We start from the raw sequence: 22,039 nt of genomic DNA on the forward strand, positions 1-22,039 counted from the left end.
CTTAATCCTTTTTTTTCTCTCCTTCTGATATAAAGCGGGGAGGTCTTGTCTTGGGTGGCAAACGTGGGTACTGGATTCTAGTTGGCTGCCAATCCATCGGCAGTTGGGGGAAAAAAGGATGATTCCAACCCCTAGAAGTAGGGTGGGAAGCTGTGGGGCGGGGGCTTATGTGCTGGGTGGGTTCACGGATGGGGGAAAAAAAGCAAAAAAAATAACAACATGAGGGTAATACGAAATAAAGTGACAAAAAACGAGACGACTTCAGATCTAACTAACAGGGAAGGAAGTAAAATAATCAGTAAGAAGTAAAATGGAATGGGTGAGATGTTTAGCCTGGAACGTGGCATGCTTGAACAGTAGGAACAAGAGGCGGCTAGTCTTTGAAAAACTTAAGATGTACAACTCACAAATCGCTATGCTCTCAGAAACGCATATTTCTCATAAAGAGTGAGACTTATTGAAACAACTAGGGTACGATGTAGCTGTTACCTCGGATTTGAACGCTTCAATACGAGGAGTCGCAATTTTAAAACATAAGCGATTTAGAGCTGATGTTAGCAAAATAGCTTCAGATAAAGGGGGCAGTTGGGCCACAGCACAAATAGGGTTAGGAGGCTGTAAATATACCTTTTGTGTAGTATATGGCCCGAACACGGGTGACTCTTCAGTTATAGATCGGGTAAACATAGAGTTACTGAGCTGGGAAGGGAAACCGGTGGTAATGGGGGATTTTAATTGTATTATGAACTATGAGATCGATACTACTAGGCGGTGGGCTGTCCAGAGGATGCGGAAGACACGGGCCGCAATCGAATTATTGGAGCAGGAGGAAAAGCCCCTGACTCATGGAATACTACACAGATAGTTTTTTTTTTTTAAACAAGCCAGCGGATGAATGTGGGCCATACCGACCAATATCACTTATAAACACCAATACAAAAATATTTGCTAAAATTCTGGCGACTCGCCTTGCCTCGATAATGTCTGGCTTGGTGTCCCCTGAGCAACATGGGTTTGTCTCAGGAAGGGATACTACAGCCCATGTAAATATGGCCGTGACAGCATTTGATGTTGCCAGGACTAAGTTAACCCCACTCGGTATGATATTACTAGACGCTGAAAAGGCTTTTGACCGAGTGGGGTGGGACTTTCTCTGGGCTACATTATTAGCATTCAGATTTAAAGGTCAGTTTCTACAATGGGTATAAGCTTTATATGACCATCCTAGTGCTAAAATCACATATGCTGGGATGCAATCTCCCATCTTTCCAATCTCTCATGGCACTCGTCAAGGGTGCCCCTTATCTCCTCTATTATTTGCACTGTCCATGGAGCCATTTCTTTTGGCTTTGCAAAATCAACCTTGAATAACCCCTTTTAAATATGGGACAAACTCTCTCAAAATCACTGCATATGCAGATGATATTGCAGTATACTTAACAGATGTCGGAGAAGCAATGAAGGGGATAGTCGAGCAGGCAAAGAGATTCTGGGCTATCTCGGGCAACAGACTAAATACCAATAAAACTCAAGTGTTGCTGAATTATAACCCTCCGGCTTTAGTACAGGGAGTCTGTAGTGTTGCTACTTATTTAGGGATTAGAATCTCTGCTAAAATAGTTAAAATAGTTGCCTTAAATTACGAGGCATTGCTGAAAGAAACAGCCAAATCGCTTAAAAAATGGCACAACGTACCTATGGGAATCAGCGGGTGAATACATTTAACAAAAATTAAGATTTTGCCCAAATTCCTTTACTTGTTCCAGTCCATGCCTCTATGAGTGAATAATTCTTTCTTTAAGCGTCTAGATGGATTCTGAATAGCTTCATTTGGGGCTATAAAAAAGCACGTCCATCAATCGATCTTTTAAAGCTCCCATTTAATCAGGGGGGATTGGACTTTCCAGATTTCAAATTATACTTTTGGTCAGCTTTTCTGGGTCGTCTTTGTAGTTTAATAAATTCAAGGAATGACTTTTTTTTCACAAATTTATGTTGGAGGAACATTATAACATGTTTCTTTTCACAACTAACAATCCAAACTACTATAAGCGGGTCAAATTCAAGCCTGGGCGTGATATTGTAACCATCTGGCATGCTATCTAGACTAAATGCAACACTTTGTGTTATCATGCCAAACTTCCCGTATGGGATAACCCAAGCCTTCCAGAAATTGTTCACGATGTGGCGGGGAGGCAATGGTCTAGCTTCTGGGGGATTTGTATGATCATAGTGGGTTTATGACATTTGAAAGATTGAAGATCTTATATATACTTCCAGAAAGCATGTGGTTTAAGTACTTTCAGATTCTAGATCATTTTATACGCTGCCTGAATCTCATAAATGTTTTGCATTCTGATATATGGAATTGCTTCTATGCTGTAAATGATAAATCACTGATTAGTACTGGGTATTACATCTTCAATACTTACAAAGAGGATGATTGTGTCAGATTAGCTGAACGCTGGAGTCAGAGAATGGGGATTTCTATCACGGCTAACACCATCTCGCTAGCTCTCAGCAGTATCAGCAGGTCTGAACATTCATCCAACTTAAGGCTTCAGCAGTATAAACAATATGTCCACTATATTATACACCTGAAAGGATAGCAAATGGTCTTCTAACAACCCTGCTAGCAACCTGAAAAAGTTCCCAAAATGCGACTTACTGGCAGCTGATCTAAAACACATGTTTTTCTCCTGTCCTGAGCTAACAGTGTTTTGGCGGAGGATCACTAAAATTCTGTCCCAGAAACTTGGGAGACCGATATTATTTACAGTATTAGATGTAATGATGGGGGGTAGAATGAGAACTCTAGCCAGAAAGACCTATTCACCATCTTATTGGCATGTGCTAGACTGACAAGAGCTCAAGTCTGGATCTCGCGGGGACCACCTGTGGCTTTGGAGTGGTGGGGGTTAGTTAAAGAATCTTTTGATATAGAATATGCACTGGCTAAAATGAGGGGGATCCGTTCACTATGTAAATTAAAAAAAATCTGGGGATCGTTGTTCTAAAATTTATGGAGCCTTATTGTATAGCCAAAATTACTTCGGGCTACAATCCTATCTATATATCTGAATGTTTTTCTTTTAAATGGGTTTGATTTTGTTACCGTCAATGCTATTCATTTATTTGTCTATTGTCATTTCCTCATGTTGTTAAGTAAAAAAAAAAAATTTCAAAAGAGATAGTAAATAAATAAAAGGTAATGCATAATGCTAGCCTCCTGCCTTGCCATAAAATCAAATGCATCTGTGTTTAGAATGTAAATAAGGTCATAAATTCTGTTGTGAAAGCTGCTGACGTTGTCAAGTAGGAGAAGACATAATCGAAGACATCTCCTCATACATATGGCGATGCTCAGATATGCTACTGTGTGAAATCTAATTAGAAATTACAGATGTCAAGCAGTTCAAACCTGGCAACAGACTTGGTAAAGGAGGCCAAGCTCTTGGGCAACCTCTTGTTGGAGTTAATTTGGACTTCTGGAATTTTGGCACACCTAGAGGATGTGAGAGTTTATGAGGGAAGGAGATTATGGATGGGTAAATATCTAAGCGCATTTTAACACATTTCTTAGAAGTCACACATCTTGTGAGCATTTTTTCATCAATCATTTTTCAAAAACATTTTTTTGTATCTAAGCCTTACTTCTTTTCGGTAATGCAAAAAAGGGAAAAAAATGATAATAACACAAGGTTATTTTATTTTTCCCTGCTGAGATAATTTTGCGGAGCGGGCGGACTAGGCTGCTAACAGAGCAGGAGGAGGAGCAGCTGGGGCACTTTCTAAGTGAGCGTGAAGGTTTGGCCAGTTGTCTTGGGCCACCCCACAGACATGCGCACTTAGCATGTTCTCCATCCTGCTGTATTGCACAGCCTGGGTGAAGAACAGGCACAGGCTCGTAGTCTCCGTCTAAGTGCCGTACCACGTCCTTCAGACCAATCATAACAGTGCGGTCATAGTGACATCAGTGCTGTGATTGGCTGAGGGGAGCCTGTGTGGTTCCTCTTTCCGTTCCTGGACTTTTTGGGAAGAGGAGGAGAGGCGATAGAGGACAGATGCAGGCATGATGAGGTAAGTGTTGTTGTTTTTTTTACAGCCATAGTTGGCTCCGACCTCATCCCCATTCATAGGACATAGGATTCCTCATCTAAGTTATACAAACTAAAAAAAAAAAAAAAAAAAAAAAAAAGTTCATCTTTGCTGTGTTGAATTGATAATCACTTCTTTTGTGTCAGGATCCGTCCACTTTCACATAGAAGACTGCCCGAGGGAAGGCAGGGTGGCTGTCCATCATGGTGGGGAATATAGTTCTTTCTCATATTGTCTCAGAATCAGTTTGGGGCTTGGGCTCATTGGCCTGGCATCTTCACTGATGTTTGTTGGTGCTTTACAGGCCGGATACATAGACCAGCTCTTGCCCTGCTGGACTGCACGATGTCAGCATGCTCAGCCTGCTACCTTGCGGCTCCAGGACACCTGCTTCGTGCCCATAGATGGACACGAGTGTGCGGGTGCCTGGATGGTGCTTGCCATGCCCCTATTGATCCTAAAAATGCACCACGCTCTACAACAGGCCACTGAGGGAGGAGGAAAGGGATTATACTTACTTAGATTGCATGCATTCCCTAGGAAACACTACACCAACACATTCAGATTTTTTCACTTCTGTTTTAAGAAGCTTGTAAAATGTTCTTTACTTACCCCTAACTCCAAAAGTGGAGTATATTACATGGGGAGAATATTTGTTTCTTCCCGCATTAGGGTATGTCAGGGCTACCCTGCATACATGTAACCAGGGTAATGCAAATGTACATACTTAAAGGTTTTTTTTCTAATCTTTTAAGCAAAAGCAAACACTGGCTCTGTCATGTGTGAATTCTGTGTCCAGGTTCTTCTTTTCCTGTCTGTGAGACCATTCACATTTTCCAGGTCTAATCTCTGGTAAAAAACTGTACTAACGCGCCTTCGTTTTAAGCATTAAATTAATGGTAAATATAACTCTTCACTTTATGCACCAAAACGTCTTCAAACAACTGTATTAAAATATAGCTTCAACTTGATGCCACATGTGGGATTTTTTTCTGATGTTTAGATCCCTCTAATGCCTAACTGCTTTAAGCAAGTTTCTATATTTTTTTTCAATTATTTTACCACGCATACATTGGTCATTTGGCATCTGATGCTTCAGACATATGCATACATGAAAAGTGACAAAAGAAAAATTGTTACATAAACAAAGGCTGTGTTTACCATACAATTCTATCTTTGCTTTAGTGTAGGATTACAGTGATGTAATGTAGAATGTGGAATGTAGTCGATGTAATGGAAAGTAGCAGATGTAATAGTCAGTTGATCTTTTGCATGTGTACAAAGGAGTCGTGGGATTTCTACACTCCAAGACATTTGGACATAAAATTTGAAGAAATTTACAAGCAAATCCAAAGGATTATTCACTATAATAATATTTTTTTCAACAATTTTAGCATGGGTGGGATGCTGTGGGTGATGGGGCCGAGAACATGGACCAGGTCACGGTGAGTGGAGCAAAAAGAGGAACAAATACATTTGATTACTTCACGGTTCAGACATCTGATCATGTAAACAGGGCTTCCAAGAGGATGGGCCTTTATTACGAAGTTGCAGAGTTCAGAATTATTAGATTTGATATAAAACGTGGCAATGAATATTCTTGGATAAGTGGGAGCAGGAGAATTATGCACAAGCGTAGAATTTGAGAATTTCACATTTAGAGCCTACTGTATTGTAGATGCTTGTGACTCTCCTTCTCCTTGTGAAGAAGCTGATCCTCTTTATGGTTATCAGTTCACATAGACGACCCCTCTCAAAGCCAGGACTTCTTTCAACCAAGCCAGACTTTTAGTCAGAAAGGCTTTCCATGGTTCCCAATACTTGGTTCTGGGAATATTGATATGATAATACTCATAATTGGTCAGATGTCTATCTATCTAACACAGTGGAAGTTTACATTTGAATCTCAATAAATTGGCAGCTACTCTGCTCAACATTGGATCTGGGAGCAATGCAAGGGGCATGGCATTCAATCAGCTGCTAATCTTTACAGTCTTTCTTGCACAACATCTTGTAGTCTGTAATTTTAGCAGGGTTTTAGAAATTAGGGCCAGATGCATGTACAACTGGTCGCGGTTGCTGCTAGTGTTTTTGCCATAAATTTGATAATTTGTGAACCGACCTATATGCTAATAGGTCTAGTTGTAATTTACTAATTATCAGTGGGTTGCAATTCAACCTACCTGATGAATATTCATGAAATTGGTTGCAAATTGCGACCCACTATGAATCAAAGCCATTACTGGGATGGTGGCCAGCTAGGGCTGGCAAACCACCATGCCTGTAACTACTTTTTAATAAAGCATTTTTTATGCAGGCCAGTTTCCTTAAACAAAGTGGAACTGTGTTTAAAAGAGAAACATTTCTTTGCTATTTTTTTAATTTTATTTAAGAAGATGCAGTGGTTCCATGGATCACTACATGCTCTTAAACAACCTTTTTTATGTTCAAAAAGGTGAAGAGGTTTCAAGAGGACCCCTTCCCATTTTCGAATGGGTTACCACTGCACGTTTGTAGTCGATAAAGTAATAATGTTTTGCAACCAGAATTTGGTCAGTATTTGGAAGAGAAGGCCTAAACACACCCCTTCCCAATGCCGAATCAGTATTTTGTCGCAAACCCAAATTGCAATTCAGTAACATGTTACTGAATTGCAATTTGGTTCTCAGACATCCCAAAAAGCTTTTTTTTGTGGTGACAAACGGGTCAATTCTGTGAACTAGCCCATTTGCAAATGCAAAAAAGCTTAGTGCATCTGCTCCTTAGTGGCATGCACAATCTCGTTGCCTGTTATTTATCGGAATCTATTGTTTTCAGCTGGGGCAGCTGGATGTTATTTGCTGGGTGACACTTCTTCTTGTGTTGCATATTGTGTTAGGATGATCTTAGAACAGCTCTTAACACTTTTCAGATTTCGTATGGGCACAGGGATGCAATTATCTTACTCACCATCCTACTTAGCTCCACTTTATCCATTAAGTGGCTTTATAATTGCATGCACAGTGTTAGAGGTGTTGTTGATATGCAGGTAGAAATTGACACAATCCTATTAGGGCTCTTCTTTATTTGTCTACTTTGCTCAAATAGGGCAACGACCGAGTTAGAGAAGTTATGGGAAGCAGTTTTACTAGTTTGCAGACAATTTGTGCTGAGGAGGTAAACAGGTAGGGTTGACATGAACTTCACTAGCTATTTCTGTGTAATGACTTTATTACACTCAGCTCTGTCTGCACTGTGGGAGTTCGGACACCCTCCCCAGTTACAAATGACAATCCTTACCTTTCCGTTCATAATAGGACCTATTCAAATAAATTCTTACTGACTCAGGGGGTTATATAGAGTTTGGTAGTACGTGGAGTACGCTGTCTGCCAACCCCTTGGTCCGCGTGCCCGAATTAGATAGGCGGACTGTCAGTTTTCTGTTGACAGAGCCTCCGTCAACTCAGTCGTGGAATACTTCCTCCAATGGCTCAACAGAGTATGAGCGGTCAGAGGAAGCACATAACACCACCTGCCTTATTTAAGGTGGATGGCATTGAGTTTGTTTTCTGTCTTTCACAGCCAGGTAAAAACTTGTAATTCTATTTCAAAGTGACAATGGTGTTCAGTTCACTTTGAATATCATGTCTGATTTCTTTTTTTAACGTAAGTGTGATGTTACACATTTATTTTATTTTATTTATTTATTTACTGCATTTCTAGAGCGCACTATCACCTGGCGCTAGTAACTCGGCCTGACAAACCTCCGTTAGACCTTACTGTACCTAAGTCTTAGGAAATAGCCATGTTTTTGAGTTCCTTCTAAATGAAAGAAGGATTTGTCTCAGCTCAAGAGGTGAAGTATTCCAGAGCTTTGCAGCGGCAACGACTCCATCGTGGCCTTAAAGTAACAGCATGGTGGAGAGATTCAATAGGGGATTAGTAGTGGAGTATATTCAGAGTGCCTATAGGAGTAGAAAGGTTGTGGCAGTAGTTAAAGAGGAATTGTTGTGTGTTTATATATCAACTTCTCATGTAGGAACAGGGAATACTTTTTTGAGCTGAGGAGAACTATTATTGAGGAAAAAGGATTGTCTAGGTTTCATGACAATGTAGGCTTGTAAGAGGTGTGTGCCAATAGTGTCAGTGCGGCCTCTTTGTGGAGTATCAGGATGTGGTGGTCCTTTGCAAGAGGAAGAGATGGCACGCTCAAGGCCAAGGGACGAGCATTTGATTTAAGGCATGGCAATAGAAACAACAAGCCGTGCATCAAGTAGAAGGATTGTTGATGCAGACAACAGGTCTGAGTGCTTCTTTATCCCACACTATGGGGTTTATTCACTCATATTTAATTTGTGTGACTTTTTCCTTAAGTGTCTATGCTGCACTGGTTTATTTATAATCAATACTGTTGTCTTTCTGCTGTCATCACTGAATCATTTCACTTGGTCTTTTGTTTTTCTTTATATGACTTCTACACTTTTCCTTGGTGAGAGGAAGATGTATTGTAACTGACCTATGTTCTTTGATGTCACAACAGTCCAACTCTTGAATGTTCCAGTGTTCCTAGCTTGCCAGTTGATGTGTGGAGGGCTAACTAGCTGGACCCTCTCCTGTACCCCAGTAAAGCTACTACTTCAGTTAGAATAATTCTGCATTGAATCATCATTTCATTACCTCACTGAAAGCCCACTTGGCAGAGTATGATGATTTTTGAGGGACATCTACTCTGCCGCCTCTGTTTGCGGGCTGCAGGTTCCTTGGCTACAGCAGCAGGTGAGGGAACTGAGAAGGACTGATGGACTCCAGGATGCTATATACACTTTAGTCACAGGTACAAGCTTTGGAGCTAAGCTTCCCCACAATGACATTGCAACACATATGCCTATAAGCGAGGATCAGTGGAGATGTGCATGCTTCTGCCTTGCTCCTCATACATGTCCTCCATGCTCCTTGGCATTACTTGGTTTATTTAGAAAGAAAAGCCCTCTCAAGCACTTTCATCATTATGGTTTCCATGTCACTGTAATGTACATAAAACATGTGTATGGCTTGCACACATCTCACTCAAACCTTTATTCATGGAGGCAAGTCCAGTGATAAATAGTTACAATATGTTTTCTTATAGATGCTGTGGGCTTCTTTCTTCTCCGAAAGCGACCACCTCAACACAACCTTGATCCAAATGCACCCCACTCTATGCCGGGATCAACAAGTGTCTACTACGCAAGCTCCAGACAATGCAGAATACTGCCGCCAGACTCGTCCTCGGCATCCCTCGACACGAACACATCAGTCAACACCTACAGAACCTCCACTGGCTTCCCGTCGAGAAGAGAGTCACTTTAAAGACACTCACCCATGCCTACAAATATCTCCACATCACCGGACCCCAATACCTCAACAAGAGAATCTCCTTTCACGTACCCAAAAGAAACCTCTGTTCCTCCAACCTCGCCCTCGCTGAAACCCCGCGCATCTGCAGAGGCAGAACAGGAGGAAGAGCCTTCTCCTACATCACGGCCAAGACATGGAACGAGCTCCCAATCGACAACAGACGCGCCCGGTCCCTGAACGTCTTCAGGAAGACGCTCAAGACCTAGCTCTTTGATTGAACGGAGCTGCTTACCCCCCCCCAGCCCTCCAACCTTCCCCCCTCCCAGGCGCCCTGAGACCCTCATGGGTGAGTAGTGTGTTTATAATGCCCTGATTGATTGATTGATATGTTACAGCCGCATAGACCAGGTGCAAATAAATGTTGGGATAGATTGGGATCTATGTAGTACTACGAGTAGTTGTGTTATTGTTTTTTGGATCAAAACTCCATTAATTTCCAGTTTTCTACGTTGTTCAGAAAATTCTCAACACAAATAATTTTCAAAAAAGAACAATTTTGTGGACGTTTATTTAGGTGTACTATGCCCTAACAAGGTTTAGGACAAATATATTGTTCCATGTCGTGATTCTTGACAAGACTGAATGGGACAAACGTCCTAAACATAGGGATCAGGAAGAATGTTAACGTGTCAAAAATGATAGGGCATATGAGAGTTCAAAGTAGCTAATTATAAGCAAAGTTTGATTTTTGTGGGATCCCAACAATGGTTGACAAAAGACCTCATAGGATTCAAGAATATCAGTCAGTAATCATTCATGACAGTGGGGCGACAAGGCCAATAAAGAAGCAATTCATATTGATATTATGAACAAATGCTACAACATAAATAAAACAGGTGAGAGCGCAGAGCTCGGCATTTCACTCATTACAAATGGTGTAAAAATCAGCACTAAAAAACAGAAAGGCTAAAGCCTGAACACATGTAATATCCAATCTGGTCAGGACCAAAGTAGCTCCTGAAATACTGTATCTTAACGGAGAGAGCTTATAGCAGGGTCCTATGTTTTTAACCTGTTGAAAACTACCAAATTCAATCTTTTGATCCCCTGGATGGAAATAACGTGAGTGGGTTTCTCATCAAGACAAACAGGTCTATGACATTTGATGCAGCAGCTTATTAAAACCATGGTGGGCAAAGAAAGTGGATTTCTAATTAATATCGACTAGAGTCTCAATATGACATTTTAGAGGATTCTCAGATACAAGACCAGCCCCAGGACAGCCAAAAAATTAACCATAAAAGGTTTAGATTATTCTTATTTTACACTGCACAGTTCTCTTGGATACACCCTGGAAAGTCCAGTTGACTCACCAGTAATCCCACAAAGTTCTCTGGTGGCGCAAACCTTAAGATAGCTATATCTGTGTGATCGGCACTCCGTCGGTGCTCTCCATCAGGGTTACACATTGATCAGGTCTCCAAAACCATCTCTCTCACGAAACACAGCCTCAAATAATCTACCCTGAGCCAATCGGCACTCAACCACAACTACAAACAATCAAGTAAATAACGCAGTGGCAAACTTCGTGGCTTTCCGGGTTACACAATTCTTATAGCAAAATAGACCAGGTTCTACCTCCAAGGGAGAATTAATGCTCAAGGGTAGTACTTATCGCCACAGTATGAGGACAGCACAACCCGGAGAAAGGCCTTCCTTCAGACACAGCAAGCAGGCCCTATTCCTGATTCAACATGCAATAGGCAGTAACTGCCAGTCTCCCGTCAACTCAGAGCAATCACATCTACTTTCATAACAGCAATGCCTCTAAATTCCTATTCCAGGGAGTGCATATTCCAAAAGAGACGGTCCAACGGCCTGAAAAAGATTCTGTTGGCGGAATATCTCGCTATATTTCAAAGACACTTGCCAAGTCATCTCGGAGTCATAGTGTGTATATATGTATCTACCACAATGAGATTATTCAGACATGTAGAGAATCATCAGTGTCATCAATCAGAATTTTATCAAAAATATAGATTTTTTATTGTAGTCATCATATAATAATAGGGTCATTCGCCATAGGACCTCCGGCTAATGAACTCTGAAAGCCCACCCTATTTAGAGCGCCCTTTTGATTTTCAATTTCCCTCAACAGGAACGCCATACGAGGCATGACAGAGCCAGGGAGAAAGCAACAAAAGGACAAAATGCACAGGAAAAAAAATAATCTGTAAGCCAAAGATATGTCCTTTTGTTTCTCCGAAACAACTTGCTCCAGTGGGTTTGTTTATAAAAAAAAAATATTAACCCCTCAAGTGCTGCTGTCGGCCGTTGCGAGCACTACCTTCGTAGTGCTGCGCACGTCCAACTGTCGACGCAGCCCTGCTTGTTTTGTGTAAGTTCCGCCCTACTGCGAAATCGCGGTAGCAGCAAACGGGTTAAAAATATCACACTGGCCGCCATGATGTCATAGCCATCTGCATGGAATTACATTTTTGCTTAAAGTGCTTTCAGCAAAAAGGCCCCTTTGGACTAATGCAGGGCTGAAATGGTCCTCAAGTTCGAGCAAGGAGCAGGTGAAGATGTATTGCAAGAGTATGAGAGACACAGGGCCTGATAAAATAACTGCTAGCGCTTTGTTTAGGTTAAACCCACTAAACATTGTACAAAAATAGTATAATTTGATCGGGTTTTGTGAGCCGAATTACAACCAACTATTTATTGTTGGCAGTAAGGAAGAGAAGTAGTATACACATTGAAGAAAATTAGGGGAAACATTTTTGTGCCCTTATGTTTTATACAGCGATATAACAATCAGGCCCAAAACCTCAGTGAGAACACTGAACCAATGTTGTTTGTCCATGGAAGATTTAGCGCCTGCTTTAGAGCCAAAGTCTAAGTACCCACCTGAATGAGCATCGTAGAAGAAAACATCTAATTCACGACTTGAGAAAACACCAAAAAGGTAGACCTGATACACAATCTGGATCAATCGATAGACAAAGTTTAAGGAAGATGAAGTCTCCTCCAATACATACAGGCTCAGATTTAATAACGCTTGGCGTCTGGTTTGCTTTATGAAAGTGTTGAGATGGGATCTACTATCTATCGCATATCTGGCTTTGTGCTAGACAGTATAAGTAACGCAAAGTTGTGCTAAGCACTGCCTTGCATTACTTTGCATGAATAGAGCGTTCCATGGGTGGTGCATGGGGGTGATGTGTGGGCATTCCCATTCAAGACCCCCCACAGGTTTTGACACAAATCTCAATTTGTGTCAATATTGTATGCTTCATCGAGGCAGGCAAAACGAGGAGACATCTTTTAATTTGTACTCGTTTTTATATCTCACCTAGCGAAAGCAGCGCATGCGCTGCTTCACCTTGGCGAGCCTATTGTTGTGGGTTTGGTGCGCAAAGGGAGACCATGTGCGCGTATGGACAGGCGATGTGCACGCGCATGGCGTCTCCTCTCTGCCTCGTAAGCTCCCACCGCACGCACATTGAATTGTTCTTTTTAAACCGAGGGCTATGCTTGGTCTTCAGCTGAAATTCGTTCGAAAAAGAGAAGGCTAATACCCGACCTGGCACATAACAACCACTCTGACAGACACCAGTGACCTCATATCGCAGCTAGTCACTCAGTAAAGCTAATGTACGACTGAATAAATGAGTGAAAAAGCTCATCATCACCGGTCTCACTGACCACAGCCGCGTGCCTGCGCCATTTTCGATCCTAACAAGCACGTCATTAGACCAGCTCCCTCCACGGCGACGGTGGCGTGTTTACACACTGTTCATTAATCATGTCCATCTCACAGCTGCACTGATACCATTGTATGAGTGGCAGAGGTTTGGCATGAAATTAGATTGCGTCCCTCCGCTGACTCATAAATCATCCCTGAAACATGCAATTAGCAGCTACTTGTACACATTAATTATCTGTGTGAAAAGGAGCTACCTGAACCTCCAGGACTGTTGACTGGGATCTTCCCTCCTGGCCCACCGTCTCTACTTCAATCTCGATGTTTGCTAGCATCTGTCACAGTGTGTAAGCGTACGCATCTATTTTGTTCCAGGTTGCCATGTGTGCACTTATCTGCCTGATGGAAACATTGGTTCAACATTAGATGCTTCCTCAAATAAACAGCACCTGCAAAAGTGCATTGTTTTCGTAAAGTCTACAATGCCTGCCGGGAAAAGCAGAGGAAGGATGGGGAAATGGGCGAGGGTTGCGTGTGTGTTTTGAATACAGGAAGCAGCATTTTAAATATTAATAGCAAAACTTCAACACATTTTGAACACAGTCGATATTTTATCTAAACAAATTGCAAATGTATTACGCAGTTTCAAAATTAATTTGTCTCCTCAGAATTTAAAAAAAATGTGATTTCCATTATACATTTCGAAAGGCCAGACCTGTACAATCACAGTTTTCAAATCACACCACAAACATTTGATTGAAGTCTCTTGGAATTCTTTCATAAATGGTCATCTGCCGGATTCTTTTATGCCGTTTGAGGCAATTAAAGAACATATGAAATTGATAAATAGGAAATATATATCTAGAGCTAGGTCTTGCTAATAAATTGATCAGCTTCAAGAAATCTTTTTGGCCACAGGGATCAACAGCTACATGGAGTCAGGAAACGTATTCAAGAAGAGTAGTCTTCTTGTCACGATATAATAGACATTTGCATCTTTCATTGAAAAACGCAAAAAATCTGGACAAGCACAAACTGAGGCACCTCAAGTTTGTGGTCCTCTCACCTTTGATTAAGTTAAAGCCATTTGCATTGCTAATGGTATTGTAGTCTAGCTTTACATTATTTAGTGTATATTTGTGATATGTGCATATATTTACTCTCCCCTCGCCCCTTTTGTTTGCCTCACGCTATTATAATCGTCACTGTACGAAATTAACACATATGCTATTCTTCTATTCATTCACCTCCCAAATCTGAAATCCTGCTCTTTGTCTACTAACGCTATGCTTTAAACTACTACACAGCTACCAAAACAATTCTAACTACATACAACAACAACATATCACAAATAAAGGCGAGGCCTATTGCATTTTCAATGCTTGTTCCTTCTTTGCATGGGCGTTGCATTGTACAGCTCACATACAAAGTGGGAAAAGTCTTAAATCACAGGTTTTGTACTGGAAGGTGTCTGTGTTGGTGCATGACTGCCAAAAGGGCACCAGTGCAGGGAATAAGGAGAACAGAGTCACATTTTAGTAGATATGGCGCTGCTCTGATCTTTCCCTTTCATGCACCACAGTGCTGGAACTTTAGTTAATGTGCTGTGTTATGTGACTTCTTAGTAAATCAGGCTCACAGTGTGAGCAGGGAGATTCAACACAGAGTTTTATAGGTAGCTGGGGATTCAATGCACACAGCCTAGGCATGCAGTAGATAGAGCTGTAACCAGGTCTCGCAGATAGGAATCCAGCACTCATCCTGAGCCTTCACAAAAGAGGAATCTAACTTAGCGTCTAAGAGAGCAGACAGGGCTGTAGCACATGGTCTATATACAGATCAACAGATGCTCTGGACGGAAACAATTAGCATACATGTGTGCAAGCAACCCGCGTGTACAGCTGAAAGAGGGATATATTTAAAGCTGCTTTACATGGATGCGAAGATGTCACAGATAGGAAGTGAAGTTATCAAGACTGGGAGTACAGCTGCTGTATATATAGGGGAAAAAAACTGTCAGGGATAGGATGAGAGGCTGTCTTAGCTGAGATATACTATGTTGATTCACATGAGTCCTCGCTTTCATTTCTATTGAGATTCAAGGTACGATTTGTTGGGAGTGATCCTGCCATAGGCAGGGGTGAAGATACTATAGATTTGGTTTGAGGATGCCATGGTTTGGGTGGCAGCTACTAAGGATGGGAGTGAAGATAATTTTTTTAGGGCGAACCTATTATATGTGTGTTTATGAGCATGCATGTGCTTGTATGAATGCGTGTGCGTGCAGGCGCATGTATGAGAGAGAGAAATAAATGCATGAGGGGATAGAAGAGGAGGAGAAAACAGGGATGATGTTCGTCAAGGTTGGCTGCTTTTAGAGCGCGTATATAGTTCTTGGATCACTTGAAAGTATTGAGGGACAATAATAGGCCGGCGGAGACAGCATTATTCAACTGGAAAGAGGGAGTGTGTTCTCTGGGTTATATGCAAGCAATCGGAGCGCTTATCAGTATGGCCAGAGTCAGAATTAATTGTAATATAGAATAGGGCCAATTTCTTACTTTCCACATGCAGAGCAAAGCAACATCAGTCTTATCTGACCTCGGTTGCTACTAATTCAAGTGTGGTTCAAACTTTAAATGCAAGCAGTGTGACGTCATAGTTTGACGTTGACATTGTTAAGGGGACATCAGTCACTGAAGCTACGAGCTGCAACAGACATTTATTGAATAGAGTGCGACAATGAATGAAAAGGATGGTACATACAGTTTAGCTTCTATTAATGGGTATATGTATTCTTACCTTCCACTCTCCCTTCTTCTTCACCTTCCGTATGACGTCATGCATGATTTCTGCAAAGGAACATAAAACACATCAGCTCTCCAGGAAATGTCAACAAGCATCACTCGCCTGATAAAACATATGCTATATTCCATTGGAGATGTTCTTGAAAATAACTCCAAAGAGCAGTTTACGTGATCTAGCATATGACTGTAGCCGCTAATGATAGCGGCACATGATTTTTTCGGAGTTCCTCGGTCTAACGTGTGATATCTTGCATAGGAGATGCCCTGTCCCTGGCGGCGGTTCCTCGTGTGAAGAGAGCTCGCATCGGTGGCCGCTCTTTTAAACTACTAGCGCCTCAGTTGTGGAATAAACTGCCGGTGTCCCTGCGCAGCATTCCTAATTTGTTGGCCTTTAGGAAAGGGCTCAAAACCTGGCTTTTTACCTCTTAGTTCCGGCCCCTATTAGGTTTTCTTTTTCTCTGGTTTCTCTCTTATTTACTTTCCCTGTTGTGTTATGTGATTAGTGTGCAATTCAAAGCGTCGGGACACTCCTTCGAGTAGCCGCACGCTATATAAAACCCCTGTATAACATAACATAACATAACATAACATAATACAGCCATTCCACACAGCGCCTTTCGATCCAGTATGCTACCAGGAGCAGTTCATCGTCGTTCTCCGACATCTGAAATACCCAAGCTCTACCTCCCCATCCTTCAATATTTCTGACATGTTCAGAACCTGGTACCAAAGTTAATGCGTCCTCTTATTATTTATTTATTTATTTATTAATAACATTTATAGAGCGCGAACAAATGCCCATGGGCGTCTCGGTGCTAGATCCCGATGAATCAATAACTCTACATATAAGAGTGTTCAGCATTTTCTATTTTATGAGGTAGCCCACAAATAACAATTCTCACTGCAGACATGTTAAAAAACGTCTGCATACCACTTTCCTTACTTTTAAATTCAGTCATGACTGAAGTACCAAGTATGAAGCTTAAAATTGCCTGCTGCCCTGTCATGTTATGAGGTTTTGGAGTAGATAAGGAGCTGTTTCTAGTTGAATAGCCAGATCTTCAGTTTCTTATGGAATTCGAGAAGGGATGGGGAGGTCCCGATGTGGTGTGGAAGGTCATTCCAGGATTTGGCGGCGATGTAGGAAAAGGAGAGTCCTCCTGACTAGCTCCTGCAGATGTTTGGTATTTGCGTGAGGTGGAGTGAGACTGAGAGAAGCTGCCTGGTGGGTTGGTGGTGGTTGAGGTAGGCAGGTCCGATGTTGTGGAGGGTTTTGTATGCGTGAGTGAGTAGTATGAATTGGCATGTATTCTGGATTGGTAGCCATAGTAGCTTTCTGAGGTGGGGCGCAGTGTCTGTGTTGGGAGGGATGCTGAGGATGAGTCTGGTGGCGGCGGTCTGGGTGGTCTGGAGTCTTTGTACGCTAAAATGCCCGTCTCCAAAATACAATTCGATAACTAGCAAAACACTAAAGTAAAATGTCTGAGGAGAAGTAGAAGGGAAAGAAGAAATGTTGCCCAACATAAATAAGACACTGAATGTGTTTCTGGGATTAAAAACAGCTATGGACTACATGGTGATTAAGCAGCAGGAGACATAATTATAGAGTGGCTGGTGATAACACTGAGTCAGGTAATGCCAGCTGCCACCAGATGGCAAATATTCTGGTGCAGCCTCAATATTTGTCCAAGAACAAAGTGTTCTGTTTGAATGAGGTCCTCATGCACCAGGCAGAGAGTGCTGCATGACATTTGGAACCTGGGCACAAAAAAATCTTCTAATAGGTCTGATTCTTCATTACCTGGACAGTGGTCTATTATTAGTTTCTGTTCTGCCCTGTCATCTTCTGGGCACCAGTCCACACTAAGCAAGAGTTTACACGTCTTGAAATAAAGCTTCAGGTGTGAGCTATGGTGCGTTCTCACTGGCAAGGGGCATAGAGGGCCTTTCCTCTAGATCCCACTATTTGTTGGAAGGCCCTTGCAGTTTAATGATGATACTGCTGCTCTTTTTAAAGGCCCAGGACTCTGGGTGCATGATCAACCTTGGCTAGACAGGACACAGTAGCTTCCCAGGTAACTGTGCTTAAGCAGCCAAGACTTAACTCATTGAAGGTGGTGTGAAGGTCTGTACCAGATACTGTGGAACAAATCATGATCAGTACAGGTCAATCTCAGGGGCGGCTCCTCTGCTAAAGCAGAGGAGCATCTCCCCACTGCTCTCAGAGCAGAGGAAAAAGGAAGAATAAAATGATAATAACATCTTTATTATCATTTTATTTTGCGGGCGGGGCTGGTGTCACAGGAGGAGGAGTGGTGGGCACTGTCTAAGTGTGCATGACAGTTTGGCCGGCCGCCGTGGGCTGGCCAAACATTCATGCGCATTTTGCATGTTCTCCACACAGCCTGGGTGGAGAACATGCAGGGTCCCACTCCCACTCCCTCTCTGAGTGCCGAACCACTTTGCTCAGACCATTCACAACACTGCATTGCAGCATTGCGATTGGCTCAGGGGAGCCTGTGTGTTTACTGCTTGCGGGACTCACCAGGGAGAGAAGCAATGACGGAGGAGAGGCGGCGGCCGTGAAAAGAAAAGTTTTTTTTAGTTTTTTTCAACCCCCCCTCCCTACCGGCCGCCACTGGTCAATCTCCATTAAGATGCACTCTTTTGAAAATCAAGAAGTTTATTATACCGTTTAGATTAATAAAACAGTACAATCAATAACCTCTAATGGTAACCTTTAAAGAGAACTAGAGGTCTCAAACTTATAAAGTTCCGAAGTTATAACCCCAACGTGTTCTACATATAGCCATCTATTGTAAAGAATGGCACAATGTTAGCATGCAGACTGATTCTGCCAAGCCTGAGAAAACCTCGTATAGTATGAAGTGCTCAGTTTGGACTTCTCACAGAATAATGTGTCACTGTTACCAGGAAAATAATTAATACAAACTTACTTTAAAATGTGGCACAAAGTGAGATACAGTTCCTTTAAATTTAAGATCAGATCAAACTATGTACCTTTGAATGTAGAAACAGTTAGAAAACAGTTCTGTTTAAGGTTTTTTCTATTGCCGAGTTTACCCAGGGCTTTACTGGTATCCATGAATCCCTTTCCATAACTATCAAAGTCAGGATTTTGCTCCAAGGATGCTTACAAATTCAGACACCTTATGGTTAAGGCTGGGAGCAGCGGAACACTAAAATAGCCCATACCTTGGTATCTGCCAAGGATTCCTGGTACCTTGGAAGTACCTAGAGTCCTCGCTCTTCAAATTTAGGCAGGCACATAGCAAGGGTGACATGGTCCCAAATACAAGCAAGCAGAGTGTGCCCAGTGACTCCTAGTAGATAGCTTGAGATAGCCATATTTATGTTCTGTGGGCTCACACTTTATTGGCCCCAGTGTCACTGTCTTGCTAGACTAATCCTCCCTGCTGTTTTAAAGAATAAGGTTGGGTAAACTGAACCATATCCTTGAATCTACTGGTAGTGGTAAATATTTGCACTGTTATTATATGTTGATGGTATAGAACCATCATCAGACAAGAGCCAATATTCACAGGTACCATGCGTTGTACAAGGACTGCTCGTTTCTGGACCACCACAGAGCCTGGTGAAGGTGAACAGCTGATACGCATACCCCTTCGACACTCCTGGGAAAGGCCAAGGACTGGATGAGAATAACCCTTCGACACTACTGATGAAGGTCAAGGGCTGGATGAGAATAACCCTTCTACACTTCTGGAGAAGGTTGAGGACTGGGTGAGATTAACCCTTCGACACTACTGATGAAGGTCAAGGGCTGGATGAGAATAACCCTTCTACACTCCTGGAGAAGGTCAAGAACTGGATGAGCATACCCCTTCGACAACATGACAGTACAAAGGGAGGATTCAAGGAATCTGGTTCAATGACAGGCTATGAGTAGATGGAGGGTAGAGGTCAGAAATGGCCTAGGCAACCATCCTTTGACAGGGGAATTACTAAGAACACAAAATCTAACAAAGGCTCCTTGAGAAAAGTAGTCTTTGGTGAATGCAGAGTTAGTATGCCCACCTGGCAAGCTATTACACTGGCAGCTCACATGTACTTGCCATACAATGTGCTCAGCCCGTCAGATCTGCCCCGTGGCTGCTCTGGTCTCTTTTCATCCCTGGAAGGTTGGACTGCTGTACCTCAGGTGAGTCAGTCTGTCATATGTTGGTTAATGGATGAAAACAGGCAGGTCAAACAGATCAAGGTCCTGGAAAAGAACTGCACCTGACTTGATCCTAGCTGGAGGGTGATGGGCACTCTTTGGTCAAAGCAGGTTTGATGGGTGAGTCATCTTCACTGTACAGAGTGGAGGGGTCCTGTACTCATGTGCTTTTAACAAGATGGGCCCTGGTTCCGCTATCAAAAAAATTGGAGCCTAGTTCGAATTTCCAATGCCATATTCACCCAGGGCAGAAAGGATTTTGATAGGTTCTCTCCCAACAGGAATAGATCTTTAAAAAAACACATAAAGACAAACACGAGAAACACAATTCCTTTTTTCAGCACAGAAGTTTCTTCAGTTTCAACTTGCTGGGCAAGCATCACTCGAGCATGATCCCAGTTATGTGCTGCAGCCTCTATGCACATATTCTGGTGGTGGAACTGCTGGGGAATGCATTCTATTTACAGACTGGGTGCGAAGACGAAGGCCCTCAAGGCAATGAAAACAGTGATACCTCCAGCTACACAAAAGACAAAGGGCCATATGTATCAAGACACCAATTAGCGATTCTGTAATAGCGATTTTTAAGAAATCGCTATTTCAGAATTGCTAATTGGTATGTATCAAGAAAATCGCAATATTTTTGCGATTTCTTGATATTCCTTAATTGCGAATTCGCAAATCGCGAATTCGCAATTAGGGAATACTTTCCCATTCATTTCTATGGGCCTCCTGGCCCATAGGAAGGAATGGGAATTTATTCTCAATTTGCGATTTGCAATTTGCTAATCGCAAATTGAGAATAATTTCAAGGGTGCAGGGGTGTCCAAAGGACACCCTGTTGCACCCCTGAAATAAGTATGGGTGCACATGTGGTGCACATACATGCCCTAAGGGCATGTATGTGCATCACATGGCACTTTGAAAAATGCTGAAATGTGCATTTTTCAAGGAAATCGCAACTTACCACCAACTAGAAGTTGGTGGTAATTTGTGATTCCTTAAGGGCATATTGGAATTTTTTATTGCTTAATACATTGCATTTAAGGAATCACAAAATTTGCGATTCCTTAAATGCAATCGCAAAATAAGGAATGGCAAATTTTGCGATTCCTTATTTTGCACCCAAATTCTTTCATACATACCATTTTGCGAAAATGAGTTCGCAAACGCCGAAATTCTGCGAATTTCGGCGTTTGCGAACCCATTTGGCCCAAACACTCCAAATGAAGTCGAGCAGAGCTACTTTCTAGAGGCATTTTACAGGGGTACTTTTGTGTCCCTTCTAACCTACAGCAGCTTAGGGCTTTACCGGGGATTAGTTAGAGATGGGGCTTGTGACTGTAGTGGTCAGTTGTAGTTAGAGAGTACAGGGTATAAAGCCAGTCTACCAAACTTGTAGGAAGAGGTACACAAGGTGAAAAAGCTGTGCCCTACAGTTCAGGACTTTCACTTTTACAGAACAGAAGGGAAATTATATAACTTCAAAAGTTGGCGTAGGTTCTTCTCTTGTTATCAACTGGAATACTGAGCCAATTGTTGCTCTTGCCTTTTTTGTGAATGCACAGAGCTGGGTTGCACTTGTTGTTAAGTTTGAATTAAAGAAGTAGTTTAATAAATACATCATGTAAGTCACAATAGGATCCTTTGGACTAACTTTGGTCACAGGCTGCCATCACTTTGGACCTTCTAGACACAGGAACCAATAATCTGACAGCCCTCATTAAACAAACTTTTATATATAGTTTGTGCATATTTGCACATTGGTCTCTAAAATATAAACTACCACTCTCATGCGGCTGTCAAGCCACAGGTCCTTATTTCTTCAATTTTCCAAAAACAGATCTATCACCCCCTGTGAGTTTTCAACATACACCCCTTCTGTTTGTAGAGTTCCTCAAAATCCTTTTG

General features: G+C 42.1%; 1 protein-coding gene across 2 annotated transcripts in view; it reads right to left on the bottom strand.

The window, feature by feature from the left end:
- Positions 1–22,039, bottom strand: part of STXBP1 (syntaxin binding protein 1) — a 229,160-nt gene that overhangs the window by 80,681 nt on the left and 126,440 nt on the right. For both annotated transcript variants that reach the window (XM_078642001.1, XM_078642002.1), the window contains exon 2: positions 15,923–15,972. In XM_078642001.1, coding sequence (XP_078498127.1) covers positions 15,923–15,972 — 50 coding nt within the window. The remainder of the gene's footprint in view (positions 1–15,922; positions 15,973–22,039) is intronic.

This window comes from Lissotriton helveticus, chromosome 5_1, assembly GCF_964261635.1.
Source record: "Lissotriton helveticus chromosome 5_1, aLisHel1.1, whole genome shotgun sequence".
NCBI classification, from domain to species: domain Eukaryota; kingdom Metazoa; phylum Chordata; class Amphibia; order Caudata; family Salamandridae; genus Lissotriton; species Lissotriton helveticus.